This window comes from Agelaius phoeniceus, chromosome 9 (genome assembly GCF_051311805.1).
Source record: "Agelaius phoeniceus isolate bAgePho1 chromosome 9, bAgePho1.hap1, whole genome shotgun sequence".
In the NCBI taxonomy this organism is placed as follows: Eukaryota; Metazoa; Chordata; class Aves; order Passeriformes; family Icteridae; genus Agelaius; species Agelaius phoeniceus.
In genome coordinates this window covers 26,919,497-26,944,582 of record NC_135273.1, presented here as the reverse complement: position 1 = coordinate 26,944,582, position 25,086 = coordinate 26,919,497, and the positions used below count along the sequence as shown (strand labels likewise).

Below are 25,086 nucleotides of genomic sequence, written 5' to 3'. Positions count from 1 at the left end.
CCCTGTGCCATGGAAATCTATTAGGAAAATATTTCAGAGAAAACATCTGTGATACCTGGGAGTATAAAGGCCTGCTTGGTGAATGCAGTGCCAAATGCAAAGTGTGGATATTTTGAGAGTTCTGAGGACAGCAGCTGAAAGGATTATTTGATGGGTCAGCATCTCAGCTGCATTAACTGTACAAGCAAATTTTTCCCTTGGAATAAATGGCTGAACAAGAAGTCATTAAAGACAGGGACTAAGAGTACTTCTTAAGCAGCCCTGCAAGATAAACCCATTTTCCAAAGAGGCTGGAACCCAAGTGTCTCATCATAAGTAAATTTTATGAAAACAAATCATGGTTTTTTTTGTTTGAAAACATCATCTTCTTGTACAACATCAGTATTCATTTGTTCCTTTCAAATCCACAAAAAAAACCCTAGTGGTGACATTTAGTTTGATTAAAAGGCTTACAGAAAATTCTGGTTTTAGAAACAGCTATAATTAGAACAGAGAAATGAACATTTTTTCCTCTGAAATTTTATTTCTGGATTATATTAGCAGAAGCTATTTGTAGGAAAAAACCCCCAGCTTCTCCAACATTTGCAAAGCTAGACTGAAACTCTCTCTTCCTATCACACTGAAATACATCTGGCCAAAGTCTTGAAATGTAACAACTGCAGTGAGTTGATAAAACTTCCCATGCTTCATGCTCCAAAATGGAGGACCAGAATGTTCCGTAGAACAGTGGCAGTGTTTTGAAATATATATTCCAACAAAAGTGATTCTCTGGCATTAGACTTTTTCAAAACAGAAGAGCTAAAAGCAACCTTCCACCAAAAATATTCCTTTTATTCTTCACCAGCACACAGGACCCAACCTACCACCAAGCAAGTCTCATTTTGCAAAGGATTTTAACCACCAGAATTTGCTCAGCAGCTGCCACGTCCACAGTTTCACTCATATATGTGTGTGTGAGTACACACACACCCCACTCCCCAGCCTGCACAGAAGGAGATACCTAAAAACTGGAAACAAGAGCAGAAACAAATATGCAGAGGCTCTTCCAAAGGCAGTTATCTAACTGGCACTCCATGGGTCCCCACAGCCTCTCCAGTGAGTCATGCATCCTCAGATAAGATGGAGCCTGAGAAAGGTCCAAACTGCCTACAGACACATTCAAAACCTGAAAAAGTCATTTCCCATTTCTTAAGAGCTACTTAAATGTGTGCACTCAGCTCTGCAATTGTGGGCTGATCTGGAGGCTCTGTGGGAGGATACCTGCCTTCCAGGCATAGATGCTCAACACACCAAAAAGGTACGAATCTTCTGCTGGAAAAGAAAAAAGCCCTCTACCTCTGGCAAGAGATCAAGGGGTATAAAGCATACTTCAAGAGAGATAGGAAACACCACACAGGACCACAGGAGAAGTAAGTTTGGCTGTTAAGGTTTCAAGTGAGTTAACTGTTAGGTTTCCAAATCAGTATTGTTGGACAAATTCCTAGGTACACTGCAAAAGAACACAACATTGAAGTCAATTAAAATTACATGTCACCCATGTATTCCAAAAGAGTTCTACTGACCTGCATTAGTGCTGAGCTGGCTATCCTGGGAACAGTTTTCATTGCCATCAGAGGTTGACTGTAGTGAAGCAGATGGTACAGTTCTACTTCTCTTTTTGTTGGCCTTCCTTTCTGCTACCTGCCACTCTTCATCTTCGTCCTCGCTTTCACTTAAGTCATCAAACCCAAAGTACTTGATTTTGTAATTGGAACTCCCAGAGCTTCTAGAGGCGCCTTCATCTCCCCCTCCCTCGTCTTGATCATCAAACCCAAAAAACTCTAATTTGACATCCTTCTTGGATTTGGTATTGCTTGGTCGGAACCTGGTTGTAGTTTTTGTGGTGGCCATGTCTGCCTTTTTCCTCAAGCGCCCGGCTTCGCCCAGGTCAGTGGGGGCTGCTGAGGTGAACTCATCCATGCGCTCCATGGTGTCCTGGATGGTGACATTGCAAACTGACAAGCACGATGGGTGGAGAACGGTGTAGTCTCTAGTCCGTCCAACCGTCCCTCTAAAACTGGTCCCACTACTTAAAGAAACTTTTTTTCCTGCGTTCAGCCCATCATTATTTGACTCATTGTTTGCTTTGGATAAAGACTGACTAGTGCCATCCATTAGCTTGTCAAAATTTGTTGCCCCCTGCAGTTTTGCTTTGTTGGATCGACAATATGTCCTACAGTTGCTTGGCCTAGGAATAGTTTGCACAAGTTCTTCACTAATGGCTTCCTTTGGATTTTCACTATCTTCTTTGTCACACTCCTCATCCTTGCTCTTCACCTCTGAGAGATGTTCATTGTCAAAAGCTAATATATACTCTCCAGTTCTGGTGTCTTCAGTTTCATCCTCCCATTCATACAAGTGAGTTCTTAGTGGCCCCTTGGTCTGAGATGTTTCTGATGCAGAATTTGCTGGTTTTCCCACATGGGAGTCCCAAGAATCAGGCAAGTCCTTGGCTTCAGTGTTGCATCCAGAAGTGTCTGTGGTCTCAGCACTGGTTTTAGTACTGTCTCCAGCATTGTCATAGATGAAATGACTGTTCCCATTATCTTCTTTCAAGTTCTGGATTTTATCTATAAGAAAAGATATATTTATTACTAAAATGGAATATTAAAAAAATAGTCACCCATGCGGGTAACTTTGGAAAGTTACAGTATAACAAAACACATTCAGTGATCATTGACAAAAAATATTAGAGGTCTTTATCCACCTGGTTTATACTTTTTAAGGCCCCCAGTTTAAAGGTTTTGCTATAATAAAGTCTTCTTGTAATGTCTACCAAAAAAAAAAAACCCTTGAAATGTCACTCTGAAAATATGTGCATCATGTAAAAGACAGTGGTAAACCCTAAATACAACCATTTATTTACCAAGGCAAATTACACAAAAAAGGAGAAACTTAGTGGTGAAATTTTCAGAAGACTATTACTGAAGTTTGACACACAAGTGACTTAACAGTTAATAACTAGAGATAAAGAACAACTACAAATTGTCTATTATGTAAGGAAATAATTTCCTTCTTGTACCCTGAATAAAACAGCAAACTTCAACTGTCATTTCATTTTGCTGCTCTAAATGAAAATATTTGGACTTACAAAAGAAATTTAAAAATGCAGTTCTCATCACAAATTTTAATTTTATCGCTTCTGAAATTCAGGTTTATGCAATGAATTTCTGCATCTCTGAAGAAGAGCTGCTGCCAAAAGTTATTCTCACACTTCTCCAACCCATAGCCACACTCACATCCTACACTGTCCAGGAGAACAAGTTCCACTATAAGAAGTCAGTTTTTTTAAGGTTTGTTTCCAGCCAACCAGCACCCATACAACAGCAATGCCAGGAAGCAATGCAAGTACTAAGCCTTCCACCTGCTGTCCTCTAAACTGGTGGGGAAACCATTCCCTTTGTTTTCCCTGAATACCAACAGAAGCACGATGGATTTGGTACCACAGTTTCATGATGACTTGCATCTGCCATCCTCTGTTGACATCACACACACACAGAGACACCCAGCAATATAAGAGGGGTATTTCCATGAAATAAGAATTTCCTGGAAATTTCTGAGACAGTATCAGCAAGCACAGGAAGCCAGGTGCCTGCCGTTACTACTGGCCCTGAAATGGCTGCCTGGGCCAGGAGAAGCAAGATAAGGAGTCTGACAAAGAGAAGAGCAGCACATGATGGGATAAACTGAATAATACACAGAGGCAACTGGGACAGGGCCAAGTGACAACAGAAATGCTAGAGAGAACGTGCTTAGAAGACACGTGCAGAATACTACAGTAATAAAAGGGGTTCCACTGGCAGAATACAACGCCAAAGGTTCAAGTTTTTTAGGCAGCAAAGGCTTCCTAAACTCATCAGTAAAATGAAGGCCAAAGCATCTCTTTAGCACTAGTCCTGACCTCATTAAATTTCATTACCTTCCATTTACCCAAGTGGCACAGAAGTTTCACAGCACTGACCAGAAGATTTCAAGCTCATGATGAGGGAAACAAGCATCAGCACTGTTCCAGGGACTTTGGCATCATCTAAATGCCATCCTTGCACATATGTTTTATAAAAGAATTTAAAAGTCTTGTACTAAAAATTCTAGTAGAAGAAATGGCTACCAAATCTAGTTTTGCAGGAAATTGGTTTAATCCCTGCTAAAATTCCTCAGGGAACCAGAACAAGTAATATCTGACAAACTGCATCTAAGTTTTCTGGAGTCCTGCTGAGATCTGTCACAGAAGTTATACATACTCAGCTAGAAATAAAAAAATGCTTTTCACAGAATATATGAAATGCAAAACTCAAAGCTAAATTCCTCAAAAACAAGGAACCCTAACCCTGCCATCTCCATGATGGAATGTTGGTTATTAATTTTCAGTATCAATATGTTATACAAGCAATATTGTTATTCCCATTTCAATCTCATGCTTGCCATAATCCAAGAGACACAACCAAAATGAATCTTTCTGTAATCAAGGAGGGGGGTTGACAGTGTACAGTATGTTCCTTTCTCCCATATGTTTAATATTATTGTGAAGCTGAAGACTACCACAACACTCTAGGCATGAAAAACAGCAAATTCAATTTAAAACATTTTCAGACTTCCTTGCTAAAATACACTGTTTTGCAGCCTTACCATTGCTGTTCCATATCTAAGGAAACTTCTTGTTTCTCCTCATGTAAATGTGATCAAAATCAATTTCTCCAGTCAGCTCGGCTGACTAATAAATAACAAATCCATTCTAGCCCAGTCAAATGGCTTTGTTGATGCTTGGTTTATTATACTCCCAAGAAATGTTACAAGGCAAAGAGCACTAACAGCTCTTTATGGTCACAGCAGGCCTTGTGCAGCCTTTGTGCAACCCATCACATCAGCAGCTTTGAACCTTGAGTTGCCTGAGAAGATTCTCTCAGTACCAACCAAGTGTTGCATCTCAATTTTACCTTTCAGTTCCTAATTTAATACAGCACACCAAGGTACTTCTAAACAGCAAAAAAGTGGGAGTTAACCTCCTCCTTGATTCTGGGGCACCAAAACTTTAAAAACACACAGTACTTCAAAAGTCTTAGTAACTGCACCAGGGAGGTTTTTCCATCTCCAGTAATAAGCAAGGCTGGTGGAAAATGGAACCACTGAACTCTTTAGTGAACACTAGGTAGAAAGTGTGGCTTTAAAACTGGATCATCACAATGCATTACTGGAAAACTAAGCAGTGACATTTAGAGGAATACTTCCTCTGAAGATCCTTTGTCAAGCCACTGTTCTCATCTCATCAGTGGGTCAATAGCTGTCAGCCCGAACCTTCAATACCAGAAAGTACTGCTAATCACTTCCTAATTGCCCAAAGGTGTACAGGAACTGCAATTCCAATAATCCTGATTTTTAAAATTACAGTATTTATTGGCAGCAACTACTACAGCAGAAGCTAGCATGACTGTAGGAAAAAAAATGAGAAAAGGAACTAATTGTTAATTATTAAATATTCTGTAGTCCAAGAGAGACATGGAATTTCTCCTTCTATTTTTAACTGCAATAAGGCTCTTTTGGGGCTCAAATACCAGAATAACTCTCCCAAGGAATTTAAAATCAGCAACAGCATAACGCCCCCCCCAAGTACAAACACTGTACACCTAGGAACCATATCAATGTTCTGTGGTAATCATGATTTAATTTCTGTTTAGATCACTAAAAGTTGCTTTGTTTCATGCTCTAGTTTATGCCACTTAACAAGAGAGATGTCTTCAGCATTGCTGATAAATTTAAAAAAAAGCCAAAGTAAAAATTCCACTCTTTCCCATAAAATGACATGTTTTCACACACACACAGATGCATATTACTAAATCTGTAAAACTATATTTAAGTGATGATGATTATTGTTCCAAGTAACCTTAGTAAGGTTGTTCCAAGTAACCACTAGAGAAAAAATTTCAATTTCAGACAATGCAAGATAGTAAATTTACATAAGGCTATAAAGTTTACACTCTTCCATAATATATATAGATACATGCAAACACTCAAACAGCAGGAATGCTACAGAGTTGTCAAAAGCCCACTGCTTTTTCAGTTACAAACCTGAAAACATGGAAGAAATATACATCTATACCTACATGGAAAACCTAAGACAGACTAGATGGATATAAAGATAACTTCCTGTTCCAATCCTATTTTTAAAAATCACTCACTATAAGCACTCGTTAGATGGAACAAATGTTACTCTATACATTCAACAAATGCCTCATGACTGCCATAGGTAGCCATTGGTACTACCTCCTCCTTTTTCATTTTTAAGATCATGGACAAAACGAAGAATGCAACTCTAGAATTAAAAAACTCCTTTTCTTTTTTAAGAGAAATCAATTTTTTTAGAGATAAGAAACCTACATCCTTCAGCTCAACATCTGACAATTCTGACATGAAAATGTCTCACATTTCAACTTCATTTGTTCTTCAACTACCTATAACAGTAAAAGTTTGACAGAGGAAACACTGAAGTTTGGAGAAAAGATAAAAAACTCTCTCCACCAAATAGTGAAGCTATGAGTTAACAATTCATGTCCTGATCCTTCAGGTATAGCACACACCAACATGGAATCCAAACCAAAGTAAAGTAATCCTTTAGGAAACCAAACACTCTTCTGGACAAGAAAACGAAGCAACCATAGCATCCCTCCTCCAGCCTAGTCCCTGTGTCACTTTTCTTTCATTTCCATTTACCTTACAAGGCTAAGTGACTGGGGCTCCAAGCCTGCAAACATCATTTTCAGCTCTGTAAAAACCAAATCACCATTAACAGTGTAACACTAATTGCCTACAGTGGAACATTACACGTTTTAGTTAACTATTCAGTGGTAGAGCTGCAGAACCTTATTTGCTATTTTTATGTTACTCAGAGCACAGAGCAGGATCTTAGGCTGTGAGAACAAGGCTGTACCCTGAACAGAAGCAGGGCTCTCAGGGCAGAGCCGCCCCACAACTCAGCCATCATCCCCTGCAGCCTCCTCAGCAGCAGCCCGTGGCTGGGCAGGGGACAGCGCTGCTGCTGTGGCTCACACACTGTGACATGTGCCAGCTCCATGTGCTGCTGCCTTCCCAGGGATTAGGGACCCAGCTAAAACCTCCTCTGCCTTTGCACCATGCAGGCAGCAGGGAGGCAAGTGCACAGATGGCACCTAAAACAGCACTGTGTCTTTGAGAGCTCTCTTCACCACACCAGGTTTGATCAAAACCAGTTGAATAGCACAAATGTTAGGACAAAACTGAAGGGCACAAAAGGACAATCAATATTACTCTTGGTATGATCACATATGAAAATAAATGCTTACTTTTTCCTATGTACGCGTGGACAAGTTGCCAGTGTTACATGCTAGCCCAACTAACTTCAACTTTGGATTAGTTTTCTCTCTTAATAAAAGCCAAGCAAAGTATCCTCTATGCTATAAACAAAAGGCATGTGGCCTTCTATAGTCTTTGCAGCATGAAACCTTATTCTCCTTCAGTGCTGTGTAAGTAGCTGTACAAGCCTTCACTTTAATAAGGAGAGAAACATGATTGCTATTCACAACAAACAAATCAACAAACACTGTGTTTCTTTCCTTTCAGTATTAGCCACAATTCACTGCAAATATTAAAGCAATGAAATCTTGAGAGCGGGCAGGTGGCACGATGCCAATATTACATTCTTGATTTCTCTTCCAATAGAAACCAAGACATGGTGGCAAGAAAATGAAACATCAAGAATTGTGTGCAGGGCCCTCAGAGCCCTCCAGCTACTGAGGGCACATACAATAAAGAGGCTACAGCTCAGGAACAGATCCTGACACAGGATGCAGGGAACAGCTTGTTAAGCTCATTATGAGCTACTGCTCTGCCTGATGTCCCTGAGCATTTGGAAACATTTATTATGGCTCCATTACACCATTACCAACGTTCTCAAGCATACAGCTACATCACTTCAGCCTGCAACTTGCAGCTGACCAGCTAAAGGAAAGGTGCTTATATCTCATCCCTCATTTCCAGGGAGAGCCCAACTGAGACACACAGAGTGTCATCTCTGGTTTGGCCAGAAAACCAGGAACTGCACAGAAGTCATGCTTCTTTCCAAATTAGAGAACAAATTTCATTATGCATTGGAAGTGAAATGTTTTGATTGGTAAGGAGAAAAGGTTGCAGACCAAACTCCCTTGATCTATTTTCTGTCTGTGACTGAAGAACTGGAAAACTTCAAAAAAAAAGCCCATGGAAACAAAACACACAATTTATGAAATGGGCAAAATTTATTTGAATTAAGTATCCATTAATGCCTATGAGATCTTGAAAAGCAATGCATGCTAGTAGATATGACTCCCATGTGACTCCCAAGATCAGTTTCATGGTTGACAATCTCTAAAACAGCTAAAATTATAGAACCACATCCACAGCTATGATTACAAATTTTTAAGTAATAGAATTCCCAACAAGTCTGTATGCAGATAAGACAGACACTGTTTGACTCTTTGCAGATGTTATAAGTGGCACCTTATTGTGCAGGAACAAAGTCACAGAAAACCCTAAAGTGGTGAGAATTCATTTACTGCCATGACAGCACTATTTTCCTTAAGAATCATTTGCTTGAGTTGTTTCCTTTTCCAGCACCCTGAATATCAAAATTCTAAGGCAATTTATATAAAAAATTAATTTACTTCTTACACGGTCTTAACTAAGGACACTAAGACTCCATTTCAGTTAGCTATTATTTTAAACATGAGACAGAAGACACCTCAGACACCTCTTCTGCTCTCAAATCACCTGGATGCATCTATCAGTCTGGTAACACACTGTTCAGCATGTCCAACAGACCATTATTGTCATTCCCTGAGCCTAACAAGATTTTCATGTTTTCAGAACATGCTGCTGGCACAGCATCCCCTGCTGCCTTGGCTCCAGCAGGGGAAAGGCTGAACCCTACCCACAGGGTATTGCTTCGAACCTTGCACCCCTGTTTCAGCCATACAGTAATTCCTCAGGTTCTTTGTTCCTGGAAGATGTACTACCAGGAGACATTCTGAGAAGTTGTGTCATGCTTGTGCACTTGGCAGTCAGTGTACAACTTTCTAAAATGTCCTTTTATTTTAAATGGAAGTGGAAGCCCTTCACAGGAGTGCAGGCTGACATGGCCACCTTCCCTCTTGTGCAGAAAATATTCACTGAACTAATCCCCTGCCTTTAGCTCAGGCAATATTTTTACTGGTAGGACAAGATGGGTTTTTGAAGTAGCAACTGTCTTACCCCCTCTTCTTCTAGTTCCTTGGCTAGCAATCACTAGGTATTCTGCTCTCTCATCTTTCATTGCACCTGACACCAGTGCATCTCTCAATACCACCTTCCAATCAACCTGTACGTGCATCCCTGGCCAAACAAGGCACAGTGAGCTCAGCACAACTGCCTCCCCAGCAAACCTTTAGGGGGAAAAACACCATGGGCAGAAGAGCTGCTTGGTATTATCTACTACGCTTTGTATTATCTACTATGCTTGGTAGTACAAGAGTTGCGAGAGCCTGACGTGCTCACCTCTCATGGAAAGTCCAACCAAAGAGACACATTCCTCCTCACTCCAAGCTCAGAAGGGCATCTGTTGCTCAGAGTAGCAAGAGAAAGCCAGAAATAAACAACTACTAAGTGTCATGGGCAACATGAGGGGCTCACACGTGCCAGAAATACCTGTTTTCATCAACTTTTCTAGGGTGAGCTGCTAGGGGAAAAAATTAAAGCACACTATAACATAGCAATATTAACAATTGTCAAAACAAATGTATACTTAGGCTAAATCAGTCTGAATTGAGACAGTACTTGTGAATATGTTGAAAATTTTTCATAAAAATAGCAGCAGATTCTTAAATGAAAAGATGAACTAAGTTTGAAATTGAACATTTTCCATCCAATTAATAAGACTGCATCAGTTTGAGTCTGAAATAGCTTCTTTACCTACTGGTTTCTGCTTGCCTGCATGCTCTGGCCCACTTCAGAGGTATACACCTTAACAGGGATTTTTTTCTTCCACAAGCACTGGCCAACTGTTTTCAATGCACAGTTATTTCCACTTTTTAACCATGAAAACTAAGAAGCAGTTAAAAATATCATCTTTTAAAAACTGTTCATTGTACAAGGCCATGAAGAAAGAATAAATTTAAAAGTATGGATTGCAAAATTTACTGCTGTATAGGAAAGGGGAATTACAGATTAAGGGAAGACAGTTCCATGTACTCTGTGCATGGACATACACAGTATGAACTGCCCTGCCATTAGGAAAAATATGTTGCAGAAATGAGACTCTCTCCTAAACACTGGGGTATTTTTCTGTATCGCCATTTTAGCAAACAAGTATAAACACTGAGATTTAAACAGAATTTCAACCATTTCGGACTTTTGAAAAACACCCCAGGAAAAAACCAACAGGCCACCACTAAAGAAGCAGCAGAGGGGAAAAAAAAAAGAAGAATAATAATCCCACCAGTTTTAACACAGGCTACTGATACAGCAACAAAACTGTGTGTATAGGGAAAGGGGATATCTTCAAAAGGGGAAAACTTACCAAAAAGCAACTAAAGAAGAGAGGACCTGTGGAAAAACCCCAGCTATCCACATACCCAGCATAACTGCCACCATCCAAACAAACCTCAAAACACTGAAATTCTTTGAGCACACATATTTCCTGGCAGACCTTTCCCCTTCTCTGCTATAAGTTTCTTAATGCTTTGACCCAACCAGAGCACAGCTGCAGTTCTTTTTAATCATGGCTGCTGCCAGCTGTCTCCTAAGACTGCCAAATGCTCAGGCCTCATTCAGGTTCCCCCAGCTCTGCTCCATTTTTGGATGGAAAATGACTAAACTGAAATTCCTCCTCACAAAGTAAATATTACTCTCAAAAACTCTGCAGAGGAAGTAAGATATTACTCTGGCTTAACTATTATTTTCCATGTCCATGTCAGTGTTAAACACAAAACAGAAGTTTAAAAACAATTTGAAAGGAATACCCTGACCAATCTGGTGGTCAAATGCAATTATGTAAAAAACCTGCACTTGGGAAGTTGAAACTTAACTCTAAAGATAGGGCTCCCCACCCACATAAGCAGGATGCAGAGGCTTTGCACAGAGTCACTAAGGTACTACCAGGATTGTATGTCAGGAACAGACTTGATGGCTTAAACCATCTCATTCCCTCAAGGGCATCCATTTTCTGCTATTTACTCTCTGCACTCCGTGCTTTTCCAGCGACCAACCACAACCAGATTGTGCATCCTGGGCCAAGACACACTGAGCACAGCCATATCCCTCTGCTCCTGCACTGCACAAGCACACGTTCTGAAGAACTGCACTTGCCATTTTGATTTGCTACCTGTAAGTGCACTGGCCCCAAGTGACAAATGAGGGCATTAAGAACTATCTAGAAAAACAAAAGAATCAGACAGCAGTCAACAGACAAACGCTCTCTTATAGCACCAAGAGCAAAACTACTGCCAGAGCAAAACCTGTTTGAATACCAGTACACAGGAACAAAGGACAAGATGAGGAATAGCTGTTTTCATTATTGCTCTAAATGTTAAGGGGAAAGAAAATAATTTGTTCTTTTAATCATAAAGAGCCTCCTCAAAGGTCACTGCCAACACAATAACCACAAAATCCATACTTAACATTACAACACAGGAAAAAGGGACACAATTCTTACACCATTCTGTAGTCTGGAAAGATTTTTTAAGCCATTCTATTCTCCACAGCAAGCAAAACACATTTTCAAGAAATAAATTCATAGGCTCTAAGACAAACCAGACTTAATCCATGCCCAATTAAAATACTTCTCCCCTAATGCATGATTAAATACCTAATTTTTTTCCCCTTAGAATTAATGCAGGAAAGGAATATTCTCTCATAGTCCATAAAGCAGAACATGAAGTATGCAGAGATTACCAACATCTCTCAACCCACGTGCCCTCTCTGATGGGGAGTACCAACCCCCTGGACAGACCCTCTGAAGGCCTGAGTTACAGAGCTCAGCACTGGGCACAAAAGCAAAAGCCAGCAGATCATCACAGCATCCAGAGTCAAAATGCAAACTCCCACTACAATGCCACAAGTATTTCCATAAGCTGAAATAGCAAACTAGCTCTCCAAAGTGAAACATACTGATACACTAATATAACTATGAAATGCCATACCAACTCCTAAAATTCATCAAACTTTGACATGAATTTTCATGAAAAACTGTACTACATTAATTCAATCTATAAGCTAACAAATATTCTAAAAGAGCCAACTTATAAACTTTGCTCTGCAAGGCTATGCTTTTATACCAAAACTTGCATGAAATACTATTTGGGTTTACATCTTATAGAATAAACTTAACAGTTAAAAAGAAATCCCACCAGACTGTTTCAAAAATCCAAATATTGTTCTGAAGGTTTTTACCTTACCCTACTGTAAGACTGTCCCAAAAAACTTAATTTTCTAAGTAGCTGCATTTTTGCTTTACATGAATTACCAGTGTGATATTTTTCTAATGACACAACTTACTTTCCAGCTTCCCTACCTTCACAAAGATGACCTAACAGTAACTATTAATACTGAACAGTCTTTTGTTGCTTCAAATTCACCTAAACCCCTATCTGCAAATTACCTGCTACATCCAGGATTACTCATAGACACTCTTCAGACAGTATTAAGTCTTGATCAAGCAACATTAGGCTAAGATTATGAGAAGCTTTCCACATTAAGAGCTTCTCAAAGCCTTTAAAATGAGATTGTTACAAGCACTAGCTGAAGGCTATTAAAAAAAATAAAAAAGACCATCAAGTTTACCATTTTAAATAAAAGATACAGATCCTCAACTGTGTTACATGGCTGCACAACTACTAAAACAAACCTCCAAATCAACTGCTTTTTAATACCAAACATTAGCTAAAATTAACAGACATTGCATCACCTTCATTTTAATGTCCAGAGTAATGGCCACTGAGGCAGGATAATACAACTGGAGCAGAATTAACTGTACCTCTCAGTTTGTGCAAAACCATGCTAAGTCACATTTTTCAACTCAGTCTAACTCTTAGCATTATCTTCACCTATATTAAAAATTAAGACACAACGATGGCTCATGCACTGTCTGGGCAGTATGAGGAGAAGGACTAGCAAATTGCACTTGAAAACAAATTAACAAGCACTTTCTTCAACATCAGTACCAACAGAGCCTGGTTTCCCACACCCAGAGATACAGTGCTGTATGTGGGTTAAGGTTGAGCTCACACTGCAGTCTTGCTTACACTGGGAATATTAATGTTCTTCTACCTGCCTGCTTTCCCTCCCAGCCCCCACCCCTTCCCTTCCTCCTCAGAAATAGTCAAGCTTGTTGTCTTAAGGATCTCTGAGCCCTTTGGACAAATCTGGTTGAATCTGGTGGAGTTCAAGAGTCACCAGGAAGGGGAAAATTATTACAGGGAGGGCAAGGACATGTAAGCAATTGAGGTACATACACTATTACAGTCCTCCCAAGTCCCTTTATCCTCCACAACCCTATCCCAAATCAATCAAATTAACTCTGTAGTTTTGAAAGAACCTTCCCAGTAAACTTTACTGAACAGTCACTACAACAAAGAAGCCTTTGAAGTACCTACATTTACACTGGCTGACTATACACCACTATCTCTAATTGCTCAGTGTGCTGAGCAACGTCCTCAGAGACAACTTTTATTTATTTTGGATCAGTTTACACACAAGTATAACAGCAGCTTAAACATCCAAGTTTTACTTACACTAACTGACAAAAAGAAACACTACCACCAAGACTGCAGTCTTTAAATAAGGGTAAGGAAACCAAAGACCCTCCGAGGATGCTCTGCAAAGATTCATTTGCAGCTGAATTTCATTTCTGAAGAAAGATATGAAAAGTGTTTTTATCTTCATTTGACTGGGTGTCAACAGAATGTAATAGACTCTGAAAGAACAGAACCATCAGATTAAGATACAGCTTGTCCTTCACTACTTCTGGCTGAACTGCCAGAATCAGTAACAAATACCTCAGAAAATCAGAACAGAACTCCTTCAGTAAACTGTGCTTTAAGTAACTTCCCCCTCTACATTCAGACCACCACCACACTCAAAAGTTGGAAGGACTTATCCACCAAGATTCATCAGCTTCCTCCTGTTCAGAGCTGCATATTTATGATATACACAGTGTTATCTAAAAAGAAGTTCTAGAATTTAAGTAAGTGAGTTTTTCCGTGCTAAATATTGCATTTTATTATTTTCCACAGGACTGGAATCAGGAAGCACCAATGAAACTGCTCAAGACTGTTCCTCTTGGCCTTTCACACATGATGAATTTTCAGAGCTCTATCACATTTTCTCCCCACAGCTCTCTCACTTTCTTTTTCAACCTGAAAAATACTGTTCTGACAGAGGTTGTCTACAAGGAAACCATTTCACTGTAAAACCTGTTCTACTACAATCTCTCATTAAAACCAAGGAAATGCACTGTTTCTTCCCCTTAGAAATACTGGAGAATGAACTTACTCCATTTCTTATGAAAACAATATTCCAACTTTAAAATCCTCTAATTTTTATTTCCAGTCTGAGGATGAATCATAGTTAAAGACAGCTGCTGAAAATCATATGAAAGCAAGAAATATTTTAGCAGCAAAAATAAAGAGCAAGATCAAAAGACAACTACACATCCTACAAATGTAGCTCAAACTATAGCTCAAATCAGCATTTCCTGGGTTTTCTTGAATTACATATATAGAACAAATAACTGAACTGTTAATATATAGAAAATATATATACATATATAGAACATATATAGAAAAAATAACTGAACTGTGACTATCTTCTACTATTCGGTATCTTCTTGTTTACAGCATTAACAACTGAACAAGTCCACTCAAATTTCTAATCCCTGGGTTAACTATATTTGAGAAATGAAAGTTATATAAGTTCTTCTCATTCAAATTGATTTTGATAACCCAGAGCAAGTCAGTAGGTGTCATCTTCATCTAGGTTCATCTAATGTGATCTTCTACCCAATTATAGAAGCTGTGGTTTAATCAGCCCATTATACAAAAACCTCTCATGAGATGTAACAACATCTAGTATTTTCCAAGACTGACTTGAAGAAAATTACAGTGCTGTTCAGCTCCAAGGGCCCTGTGAACTCCCCTCTGAAAAGTATTAAGCCATCTTGCAAACACTGCAGAGCCCAAAAACACCTCTAAAAGGAAGTCTGACAGAATGCAGTCTCAGGGGTCTGAAGTTTTTTTATGTACAACCTGATATAATTGTGCAAATTACAAAATGTTTGTGCAGCTGAAGTTCAGAAAACTACTCTTCCACCTAAATAATGTAACAAAGCATGGCCTAAGCTGTATCTTCACCTTCATGGCTGTAAACACGTGCCCACACTAAATTCTGCTACCACTAACTCACTGCTATTGAAAATACGTGTTTAAAAACCACAAATGCACTCAGCAATTTTAGAAAAGGAATGTTATTATTATTCCATTTTATGGAATAGCTAGACTAAGTGGACTCACATACTGCCCTGAAGCTAAAGCACTGTACCTCCATCTGCAGACACAGATTACAGAGCCAAAGACCTCAGAGCAGTATGTAAAACACAGAATGCTCCTTAGTGCTTTTGGTTAAATACTCTACAATTGTTTACAATTAAGAATTGCCCCACAGTTTTATCAGAAAACTTAAAAATCCCTTGAAAACACAAAGTCTAAAAGGAGGTCAGCAAAAATCAGAGGAAAATAGAAGTATATGGACAGTTGAGCAAACAAACCTGCAGTTACAAGTTTAGCACTGCTGCTCTTGCATTCTCCATCTTCCACACTTTTGCTTGTGCTCTTTTCTTTCAAGAGGGGAACAGTATTGTCAAAAGGTATGCACTTGCTGGAGGCAACATTTTCTCCACTGTCTGGCTGATTAATTCTGCTGTTTGCTTCAAGTAGAGGAGTGAAGTCCTCAGACTGAGCAGCTTCACCAGATTCCAGCTGTGAGGAGCTTTTAGCCTGTGACACATTCTTTGAAGACACAGGAAGAGATTCTTCATCACTGTCAAATCCAAATGGATCCTCTGTTACCTCATCTTCAACTTTGGGTTTCTTAGGAACTTCAGAAATATCTGGTTTGACACTGGGCCTCTTCTGTCCTAATTTGGCCATGAAGGTGGTTTCTCCCCATTTTGTACTGAGGGTGGTCCGTTTGTTGGAAAACACTTCATCAAACTTGGAACTGCCATTTCCTCCTTTCCGGCTGTAGGTCTTTCCAAATCGGGATGTCATTTTGGCTCCTGTTTCATATTCTCTGTTGTGAAAGAAAGAAGAAACATCAATTCATCACCTCTAGAACAAACAACATGATTGTTACTTCCACCCTTTATTGGGCCTACAAGCACCAGGCATGTACATTGCCTGGTGATCAGATCCATCACCTGCTTCTTTCTAGACTCACTCATTCACAGGTGACTGTCATTAAGGCAAAGGATCTGCATTAAGCACCCACTAAAATAAATTGAAATTCAGCTACTTGCACATTTATAAACCAATGGCACAATGAATCCTTAAGAAAAAATCTTCTAAAAATGGTATTTCTTTGCTCTAATTTTATATTTTCAAGGATAGAAGGCACTTTCATAAAACAACTCAGCAAAATTTTCACATCTGACATGCAGCTCCCTCCTAGAGCCCAAGAGCATAGCATGGCATTAAAAAAATCTCTTGCCAGTTAAACACAAAAACTGTCAGAATATTTCACATTGCTGTCGATGTATTTTAAGTACTAATTAATCACAATGATGACAATTCCATCCCATGTTCATCTCTCACATTCACTTAACAAGTGTTTTACTTGGTAACATGATGTGGTCAGGACTGGTGCACAGCAATCCCCCACAAGTAAATCTGATTCAGATTTAGGGACAGAACAGAGACACTGCCCAATCCACTTCTAAGAACATGCAGGACACCTTCAGCAGGCCCCTGTGAACTGTTACTGCTCACTGGCTCTTACAAGCACAACCACTCCACTGCTTGCTCAGAAGAACAGAAGGGTAAAAGGAACAGATTAAGCAGGAACACATTTAGGAGTTCCTTGCATGTGGTGTTGTTCTACTTTTGTTTAACTCAAGAAGGAAGACTGACCACCTGGGGGATTTTTACCTAAAAACAAATACTTCCACTACTGGACAAATGACAACATAAACTCCAAACCCTCCTATCTGTTTTGTGAAGCACTATTTCTCTCTTTTTGGCCCAAACATGGATAGGAAATTGCAATTCTTTATAGTCAGCCTGAATCTAATTAAGTCCATCTTTCTCTCTGAAACTCCTCTCCATACTGGAAAAAAGTCTGCTAAAAAAGACAGTTATTTAAGCTACAGAACCAAAGAAATCTAACTTCTGAAATGTTAACTAACTTCATATAAATATATGAAAAATGGCAGTTAAAATAATTTTTATGGGACTTATCATGACCTATTTGTTCAATACAACTGTTTTTATTATTACTCCCCAAATATGTGACATACTGTCTTTCCTATTTTAGTTTTCATCTCAACATTCAGTTTCTCAACCTGAAGTGTCAGTTTTGCATCTACCAAAACTGCCAGACTGCTTTCCAGAAATGTCCCTCTACCACTTCATTCTAGCAAGACTGTCTCACTAATAATAGTCTCCCTCTATTAGACCAGGCCAACCTTCACTTACCATAGGAACCAAACAATTCATGGGGAGAAAATCCATGGAGAAAATTTAAAGTGAATTAAAATAATCACATTTGAACTTCAGAAGTTTATCAGGCAGATGGTGATGCAATGCAGAAGAGCTACAGGAACACCCACTTTGGGAAAGGCTCTTTTTACATGTGGTGCAGCTGAGGGAAGGTGAAGGCAGGTGCTTATCTGCTGAGCAGAACTCTGCTGCAAAAGCTCACTCTTCAGAGGGCTCATCCCAGCACTCCTTAACCCCATCTCCTCTTTTCCCCACACACATCACTGCCAAACTTCCTTTTTTCCTCCCCTGTAGGTAGCTCCAATTTTCTATCTATGCATAGTTTAGAAAGCAAACTAAATCTAAATTACCAGTTTTATTTCGCTGATGCTTGTAAGTATTTGTAATACCAACCAACATATTTTAGACCAGAACAGCCAGGTTTTTGAGCTGTAGAAGCTAAAGTAAAATATTTATTAACATCTCAGTTTCCAACAACTTACAGGAAAGAAAAAACATTTCACTCATCACTAGCACATTTTCCTCCCCTAAACCATCAAGACTCAAATAAGTATTAATCATAATAAGCATTGTAAGAAGTACTCAAGTATTTTTGATACTACATTCCCAGCCTATGCAAAGATAATGAAATATTTAAATTATGGCTTGTGGCTTGCAGTTCCAAAGAGAAGATTCCTGTAGTCAAGAGGAGTTTATTTTCAGAAAGTGAAGCACATTTTCTTGTTTGTATATTTTAAAATTAGGAGAATCTTATAAGAAGTTTTAAATCAAAATATCAAAACCCAAATTAATACTCAATACAATGTGCATAGTTAAAAGACGAGTATTAGGAAAATATAAATACGTTATGCTATAAACTTGTGTCTTAGATTTAAGAACATAAAGAGGTGCCTCCCTACACGAGAGCATCAACAGAGTAAGATTTTTACTCTTTACTTACAATTTTCTCTCGATTTTTCACTCAGAGGGAAATAAAACACTTGCTCAATTCCTGTTTCCACTCCCTGCCTCCCTCGCCTGCATTGTGCCGCACCATTTGGAGCAGCGCAAGCAACGTAAATAGGTGTAAAAACCCAAAACACAGTTCTCCCTCATTTCCCAGTGCTAACTCGGCGGACCAGCTGGAGACAAAAAGCCCGGTAATTGCCCAGGAAGCCCATCAGCCACCCCTACTCATCGCTCCTCTCTACACCGCTCCTCTTACATAATCAAAGCAAAGAAAAATAGGTTAAATGCACGGAGGCAGAAGGAGCTGATGAAATCCCACGGTGACAGTTTCTTTTTTCCTCCCTCCCCCTGCGGCGGGGGGGGTGGGGGGTGTGCGAGCGGAACCGGGTCACCCCACCGCTCCCTGATGTCATTTCCCCTCCCGCCCGGCCGCCTCCCCCGCCCCGCCGCACCACCGGCCCACATTACACAAGTGCCCGGGGCAGCCGCGGCCCGGCCCGCGGAGCCGCTCCCCGCCGCCGCTTCACCCCCGGTCCAACTCCCGCCCCGCAACTTCGCGCCGGCCCGCGGGCGGCGGCCCCGCACGCCCCTCCAGGCGGGACAGCGCCGGGGGCCGCGGCGGCGGCTGCTGCCCGCGGGGTGCGGGCCCCGCTCCGCGGCCCGCGCGGCCCCCGCCGCCCCCTTACCCGGCACCCACCTCGGCGTCAGCGGTGGCAGCAAGTGCCGGGCGCGGGCCCGGCCGATGTGGCTCCGGCCGCGGGTTCGGGCCGCCGAAGCGCCGCCTGCGAAAGGCGCTCAGCCTGCGGGACGCCTCCGCCCCTCCGGCAGCGGGACCCTCTCGGGGTGTCGCGGGCGTCAGGGCCCCCGGCGCCGCCTCCTCCGGCGCCGCTTCCTCCGCGCCGGGATTATCGCCGCGCTCGGGACGGGCCCCGGGACCATCTCTCCGCCATTTGCCCCCGCTCCTTCCTGCCGTCACCGCGCGCGCCCCGCCCCCCGCCGCCGCGGCCAATCGCCGCGCGCCTCGCTCGGCCGCCCGCGCCGCCTCCGCGCCTGCGCCCTGCCGCGCGGTGCCCGCCGGGAGTTGTAGTTTGCGGCGCGGCGCGGGCCCCGCAGGGCCCGGGCCCGGCCCTCGGAGCCGGCGGGCGGGTCCCCGCGGCGGGACGGCCCGAGACGGGACGGAACGGGATGGCCCGACCTAGCGGGAGCCGCCGCCTCCCCGCGGCCGCCTTCGCCCGGGCCCGCGCGGAGGCTCTGAAGGCGGGGCCAGCGGGGCCCGCCGCGGGCAGCCCCGACCGGCCCCACCCCGATGGCGCTCAGGCCCAGGTGGGTCCCGGCGCCCGTCGGGGAGTGTGGGAGCAACCCGGGCAGCCCAGCCCGGCTGGAGCCGCGGAGGGTCAGAACTCTGCCCGGGAGCTGGGCAAGGCAGCAGGCGCTGCAGCGGCCCTGCGGGCACTCCATGGGAAGTTTGCGGTGCCTCGTGCAGGGCACAGGAGCCCCCTGCGCTCGGTGCCGCCCTGGCTGTACTCACAGTGCGTGCCCGGCCGCCACATCCGCTCCGGGCAGGAAACATGCTCTGCACACAGGGCCCGGAACGAACCGGGCAGGCTCTGAAACTGTGGCTCTCACATGCTCCCACTTCCACAAGCTGTCACATCCACCCACACGCGTTAGATTTATGCACACCTTTGAGGCTTCAATTAATGATACACACTGTGCAGAGAGCAAAAACGCTCCACAAGGATTGTGTCATGCGGCAAATACATATGGACATCAAACAGTCACCAAATCCAACATTTTATATTCTGTAGGCAGTATTTTGTAAAATCCTTGTAGGACAGACAACTAAGGATGCATGACAAGAAAAACATTAAACAACATCATGCAGATGTAGTTTGGTAATTTTTCAGAGGAGTGAGGAACTCAGAAAAGTAAAATGAAATTCTACAACTTTGAAGTCTAAAATGGTTTCATATCACATGCTTATACTCAAACCATCGTTTGAGGCTTTACAAGGCTTTACAAGACAAGTCCCAAATGCAGAACTAATTAAGAGGCTGATTTCACTGCACAGAAGAGGTTAGAGTTGTCTCAATACCTCTAGGTTTTTTCTTAATTTAATATTTACTTTACCCAAAGGCAAAATCACTGCCTCACAATAAGAAGATGCTAGACTATGGTTTTGTTTAGTGATCCTCTGAGTAAATCTGGTCTTTGCTGCATCTCTACTGATGTGTTGGAGCTTTCAGGCATTACTTCTGAAGCACAAACATGCTGTGAACATACTCTCTAAATCCAGCCTACAACTGGCACTGCTGGAGGAAGTAGAGATAAAACCAACAGGGCCTTGCAATGAGAAGTACAAGTTTCATTTGGAATGTGGTTGAGGTTTGTTTTGTGTTTCAGACAAGCCTTACAAGCTCAGCTGTATCTCACCACCTGACTCAGTTACTGAAGAGCCATTAAAAACAGGCTACAGACTTTAAAATCTGTAATTTGACTACAAAAACTGAGAAGATTGTTCTCCTGAGAGTATTCTTGATCAGAGCCACTAAATAGCTAATTTAAACTCCAAGAGTAAAATGGATAGCTAAACCCGTTTGAGTTTGCATAGCCTTATTTGGTGACTGATCTGTTAGACAAAGAGGAAAAAACAACTGTGAGAGCTTGAAACACTGAGGCTCTGACAAGTCCTTCACAACATAAAAGTTTGTCCTGAGAACCAGAAAAAGTGAAGAATATGGCCAGAGTAAGGAAGTAACACCAAGATACTATTAGGAAATAGTTTCTATTTTGATATGAAGCTGGAAGAATTGAAATTAAATTAGCTCTATTTCCAATGTAAAGCTGGGATACCTAAGTCACTAATACAGTAATGGAGAGAATTTTGCAGTCTAATGGTAGTAATTGGATGTATTTGAAAGTTCTTACCCACCTTATACCCCTGGGCTAGCTTTATATTTCTAGCTGTATTTCCAGTCTTTGTAGAAACCCCACACAGAGTAATCCAAACCACTGCAGATTCAGGGTCATGAGGGAATTTCCCATGACTAACAGAGGATAAATTAAACTCATTTATGTGCTGCCTATCCTATTCTGGGTACCAGCACAAGCCTGTAAGTGAAGCCTTTTACTAGGATGATGATGGCAAAACAAATCTTGTTGTGTTCAAGAACAGCAGAGATGTGCCAGTTTTACTGCCCCAACATACCTGAGGTACTTTGAAAATCTGACACCCTGTATCTTACTAAGCTTGGCAGTTAACACATTAAGCTCTGCTATTTCCATTTGCATCTGGCTCACCTCAAATATGCAAGTAGCATGGCAGAGCAAATAAAAGCCAAATCCCATCTGTGTTTGGCAGTAGGTATGTTTCATTCTCAGAGGGTGTAATTTAACAGGCATTTTATGCTTTTTGTGAAATTATATTATTGTTGGTTGCCATCTCCATTCACACCAAAAAATCCCCAAATCCAACCACACAAATCCTTTCACAAAAAAGCAGCTCATTAAACATTTGGCATTTGTCTTCATGAGAACAGCAGTGGAAGATAATGCAGCCATTTTCAAAGATTAGTTTTTCCACCTTAAAAGTTTTCTGAGAAAGCCTAAGTGAATCCTGCAGCTTCCCATTACTGCCTGTCCCCCAAATCCTTCCAAATAAACTATCATCTTTGCTGCTTATGATAAAGTCAGACAGCCCTGAAAAACACAGCTCAAATGCATCAAAGGTGGATATAAAAGAGATAAAAACATAGTAGGAAGGAATATATAAACAGGACAGAACAGTTATTTGGATACACTGCATCTTAATACACTCTGGACCCCTCTCAGTTTTCCTCTTGAGGTTCTGTGCCAGGACCTGTGCAGGGCAAACAATACAGAATTTTCCAAATGAGCTGCAGCCTAGTACAGAGCCTTTCAAAAACATTAAAACATTTTAAACTTTCTCCCAAAAGAAAAGGGAGGCAATGCAGTAGGAAAACAGAAGGTTTCCCATGCAGCAGATACTCTTGGGGCAGATGAAGACAGTCACATCCTTCCAGAAAGCTGCCAGGAAGGTTTCTCAGTGCTGCCTCATGGACACAACATAGCATTTGAGAGTAATAGCAGCATGATTGAGGCTACAGGTTTTAAAGGGACCATAGTAGTAGGCATCCTTTATATCAAGTACATGAATTAGCACCATTATACACCCTTGCTCCAGTCCTTTTCCCACAAAAAGGGAATAAGCTCATAATCCATTGCCCTTTTTCCCTGTGAAGCACTACCCAGGAAGCACACAGTAGCTCATCGAAAAGCTCTCCCCATTGCTCCTCATGCCTAAAATGTTCTTCTCCTCACATCTGAAAGCCTCTCAGTCCACTCCTCCTCCTCCTCTGCCTCTCAGCCTAGTCACCATTTGCCTTTCAAGTTCTCAGCTTCCTGTAGTGCTTCCTTCCTTGCCTCTTGTCCAGGTGGGAAGGGATGGGGGTGAAGAGGATGTCCTGCTGCACTCACAGCTGCTGCAGTGCTTTCATGTCCCAGTTAGCAGCACTTACAATGCTAAACATTTTGGTGCTTTTTGCTTTTTCTTTGCCAAAAGTCACCATGCTCCCGTAGCTGTCCTTCAAATGTCACAGGCACACACGGGTGAGAGCACACAGCCCTTGCCATTTTGATTCACTGGGGCGAGAATTTCCCCCTTGCTATTTGCACAGCAAAGGTGAGGGGAGGGTAAAGAGACACATGAAGTAACTAATTACCATATTTTAGTCCTAAAATGGTTACTAAGACCTCTCCTAAAATAGTGACTAAGGCTTTAGTATCACCAGTAACATGCTGGAGGAAGGGCAGCAGCACCAGCCCCAGCAGCAGCACAGGATCGCAGGAATGGCAGGGGTGTACTGAGAGCTGCACGGGGCACACGTGGTGGGCTGACCCAAGCTGGATGCCAGCTGTCCACCAAAGCTGCTCTGTCACTGCCCTCCTCAGCTAGGCAGGGGAGAGAAAATACAACAAAAGGCTCATGGGTCAAGAAAAGGGCAGGGAAAGATCACTCACCAATTACTGTCACAGGCAAAACAGAATTGACTTGGGAATATTAGTTACATTTATTATCAACCAAGTCAGAGTAGGATAATGAAAAATAAAACTAAAATCATGAAACACCTTCTTCACATCCTCCCTCTTCCCAGGCATAACTTTGCTCCCAGTTTTCTCTATCTCCTCCCCACTCTCACATATTCCCTAACTCCAGCTGCAGTTAGGCAGTTTTCTTCTTCCCTTTCTTATATCTGTTATCCCAGAGGTGCTACCACCATCACTGCTGGGCTTGGCCTTGGCCAGTGCTGGGTCCATCTTGGAGCCAGCTGGCAAGGGCTGTGTTGGACACAAGGGAAGCATCTGAGCCTCTCATAGAAGCCACTCCTGCTACCAAAAAGTAGAAAGTACAGGGGCAGGGAAAGAGGAGAGATCTGCAACCCAGTGTACAGCAAAGTATAATTTCTGTCAAGAATTTGGCTTTTCTTAGTGAGGTATTTCCAATGAATATTGTACTGCTAATTTCTGACACTGAACCCTGAGAAGAAGGACTCAAAGGCGTTCAAACAGGGCATCTTTATATAGCTTTGGATCATAGTTTTCAGTAGCTGCCTCCTCATAGTGGAGGCCATGCCAAGGCATTAAGTTTGATAACCAAAAGGCTAAAACAAACACTGCTGGACAGACCAAAGGAATGCTTATATCAGTGCAGCAAAGAGCCAGATCCCCATGATTTAAGAAATAAAAGTTCCCTGGATCATGGCATTACTGAATCAGGCCCAGACAAAAAAGTTGTGCTACTCCTCCTACCTCCTCTCTGGCCTGCACACCCACCTGTTGCAATCATGTGAGAGGCAGCATCGTCCCTGCAATGCCAGAGCCTCTGGAAAGACTCGTTTCACTCGATGAACCAACAGTAGTCACTCACCTACGGCTAAATTCTCAGTGGTTTTCTGTGCAGCTTTTTCCCCTAGGTGATCAGCCTGTAAGTCTACTGGAAAAACCTGTGGTGAAACACTAGTGGGAAAGCACAAAGTAGCTTTCACCTTGTTATAATCATCAAGGTCAGAACTTTATTCGGCTATGCAGTATATTCCCAGCAAGCTCTGCTGAGAAAGTAACCACCTGTGCTGTTTCCCACTGAAAATTTTACAATGTGCCAACATGTTTTGGGAGGAAAAAAAACAAAACAAAGGCATTTGCAATAAGAATGCAGCCTCACTTTAAAATCCACAAGGAAAGTCTAGGTTCCTTCCTTTGAACAAAGCAAGTTCCCATTGTGGTATAAGGAATAAAAGGGTGCTGTCTCTCTCAAATACCTGAGATCTCTCAC

General features: G+C 41.9%; 1 protein-coding gene across 7 annotated transcripts in view; it reads right to left on the bottom strand.

Moving 5' to 3' along the window:
* WAPL (WAPL cohesin release factor) overlaps window positions 1-25,086 on the bottom strand; it is a 134,875-nt gene that overhangs the window by 45,210 nt on the left and 64,579 nt on the right. For 2 of the 7 annotated variants that reach the window (XM_054637768.2, XM_077183325.1), the window contains exons 1-3: window positions 19,432-19,724; window positions 15,839-16,362; window positions 1,563-2,609 (exon numbers count right to left, since the gene is read on the bottom strand). In XM_054637768.2, the coding sequence (XP_054493743.1) occupies window positions 1,563-2,609; window positions 15,839-16,340 (1,549 nt within the window). In that variant the 5' untranslated portion in view covers window positions 16,341-16,362; window positions 19,432-19,724. Of the gene's footprint in view, window positions 1-1,562; window positions 2,610-15,838; window positions 16,363-17,762; window positions 17,783-18,726; window positions 19,065-19,431; window positions 19,725-20,262; window positions 20,360-25,086 lie in introns of those variants that run through there. The other 5 variants (XM_077183320.1, XM_077183319.1, XM_077183322.1 and 2 more) reach the window with 4 other exon arrangements.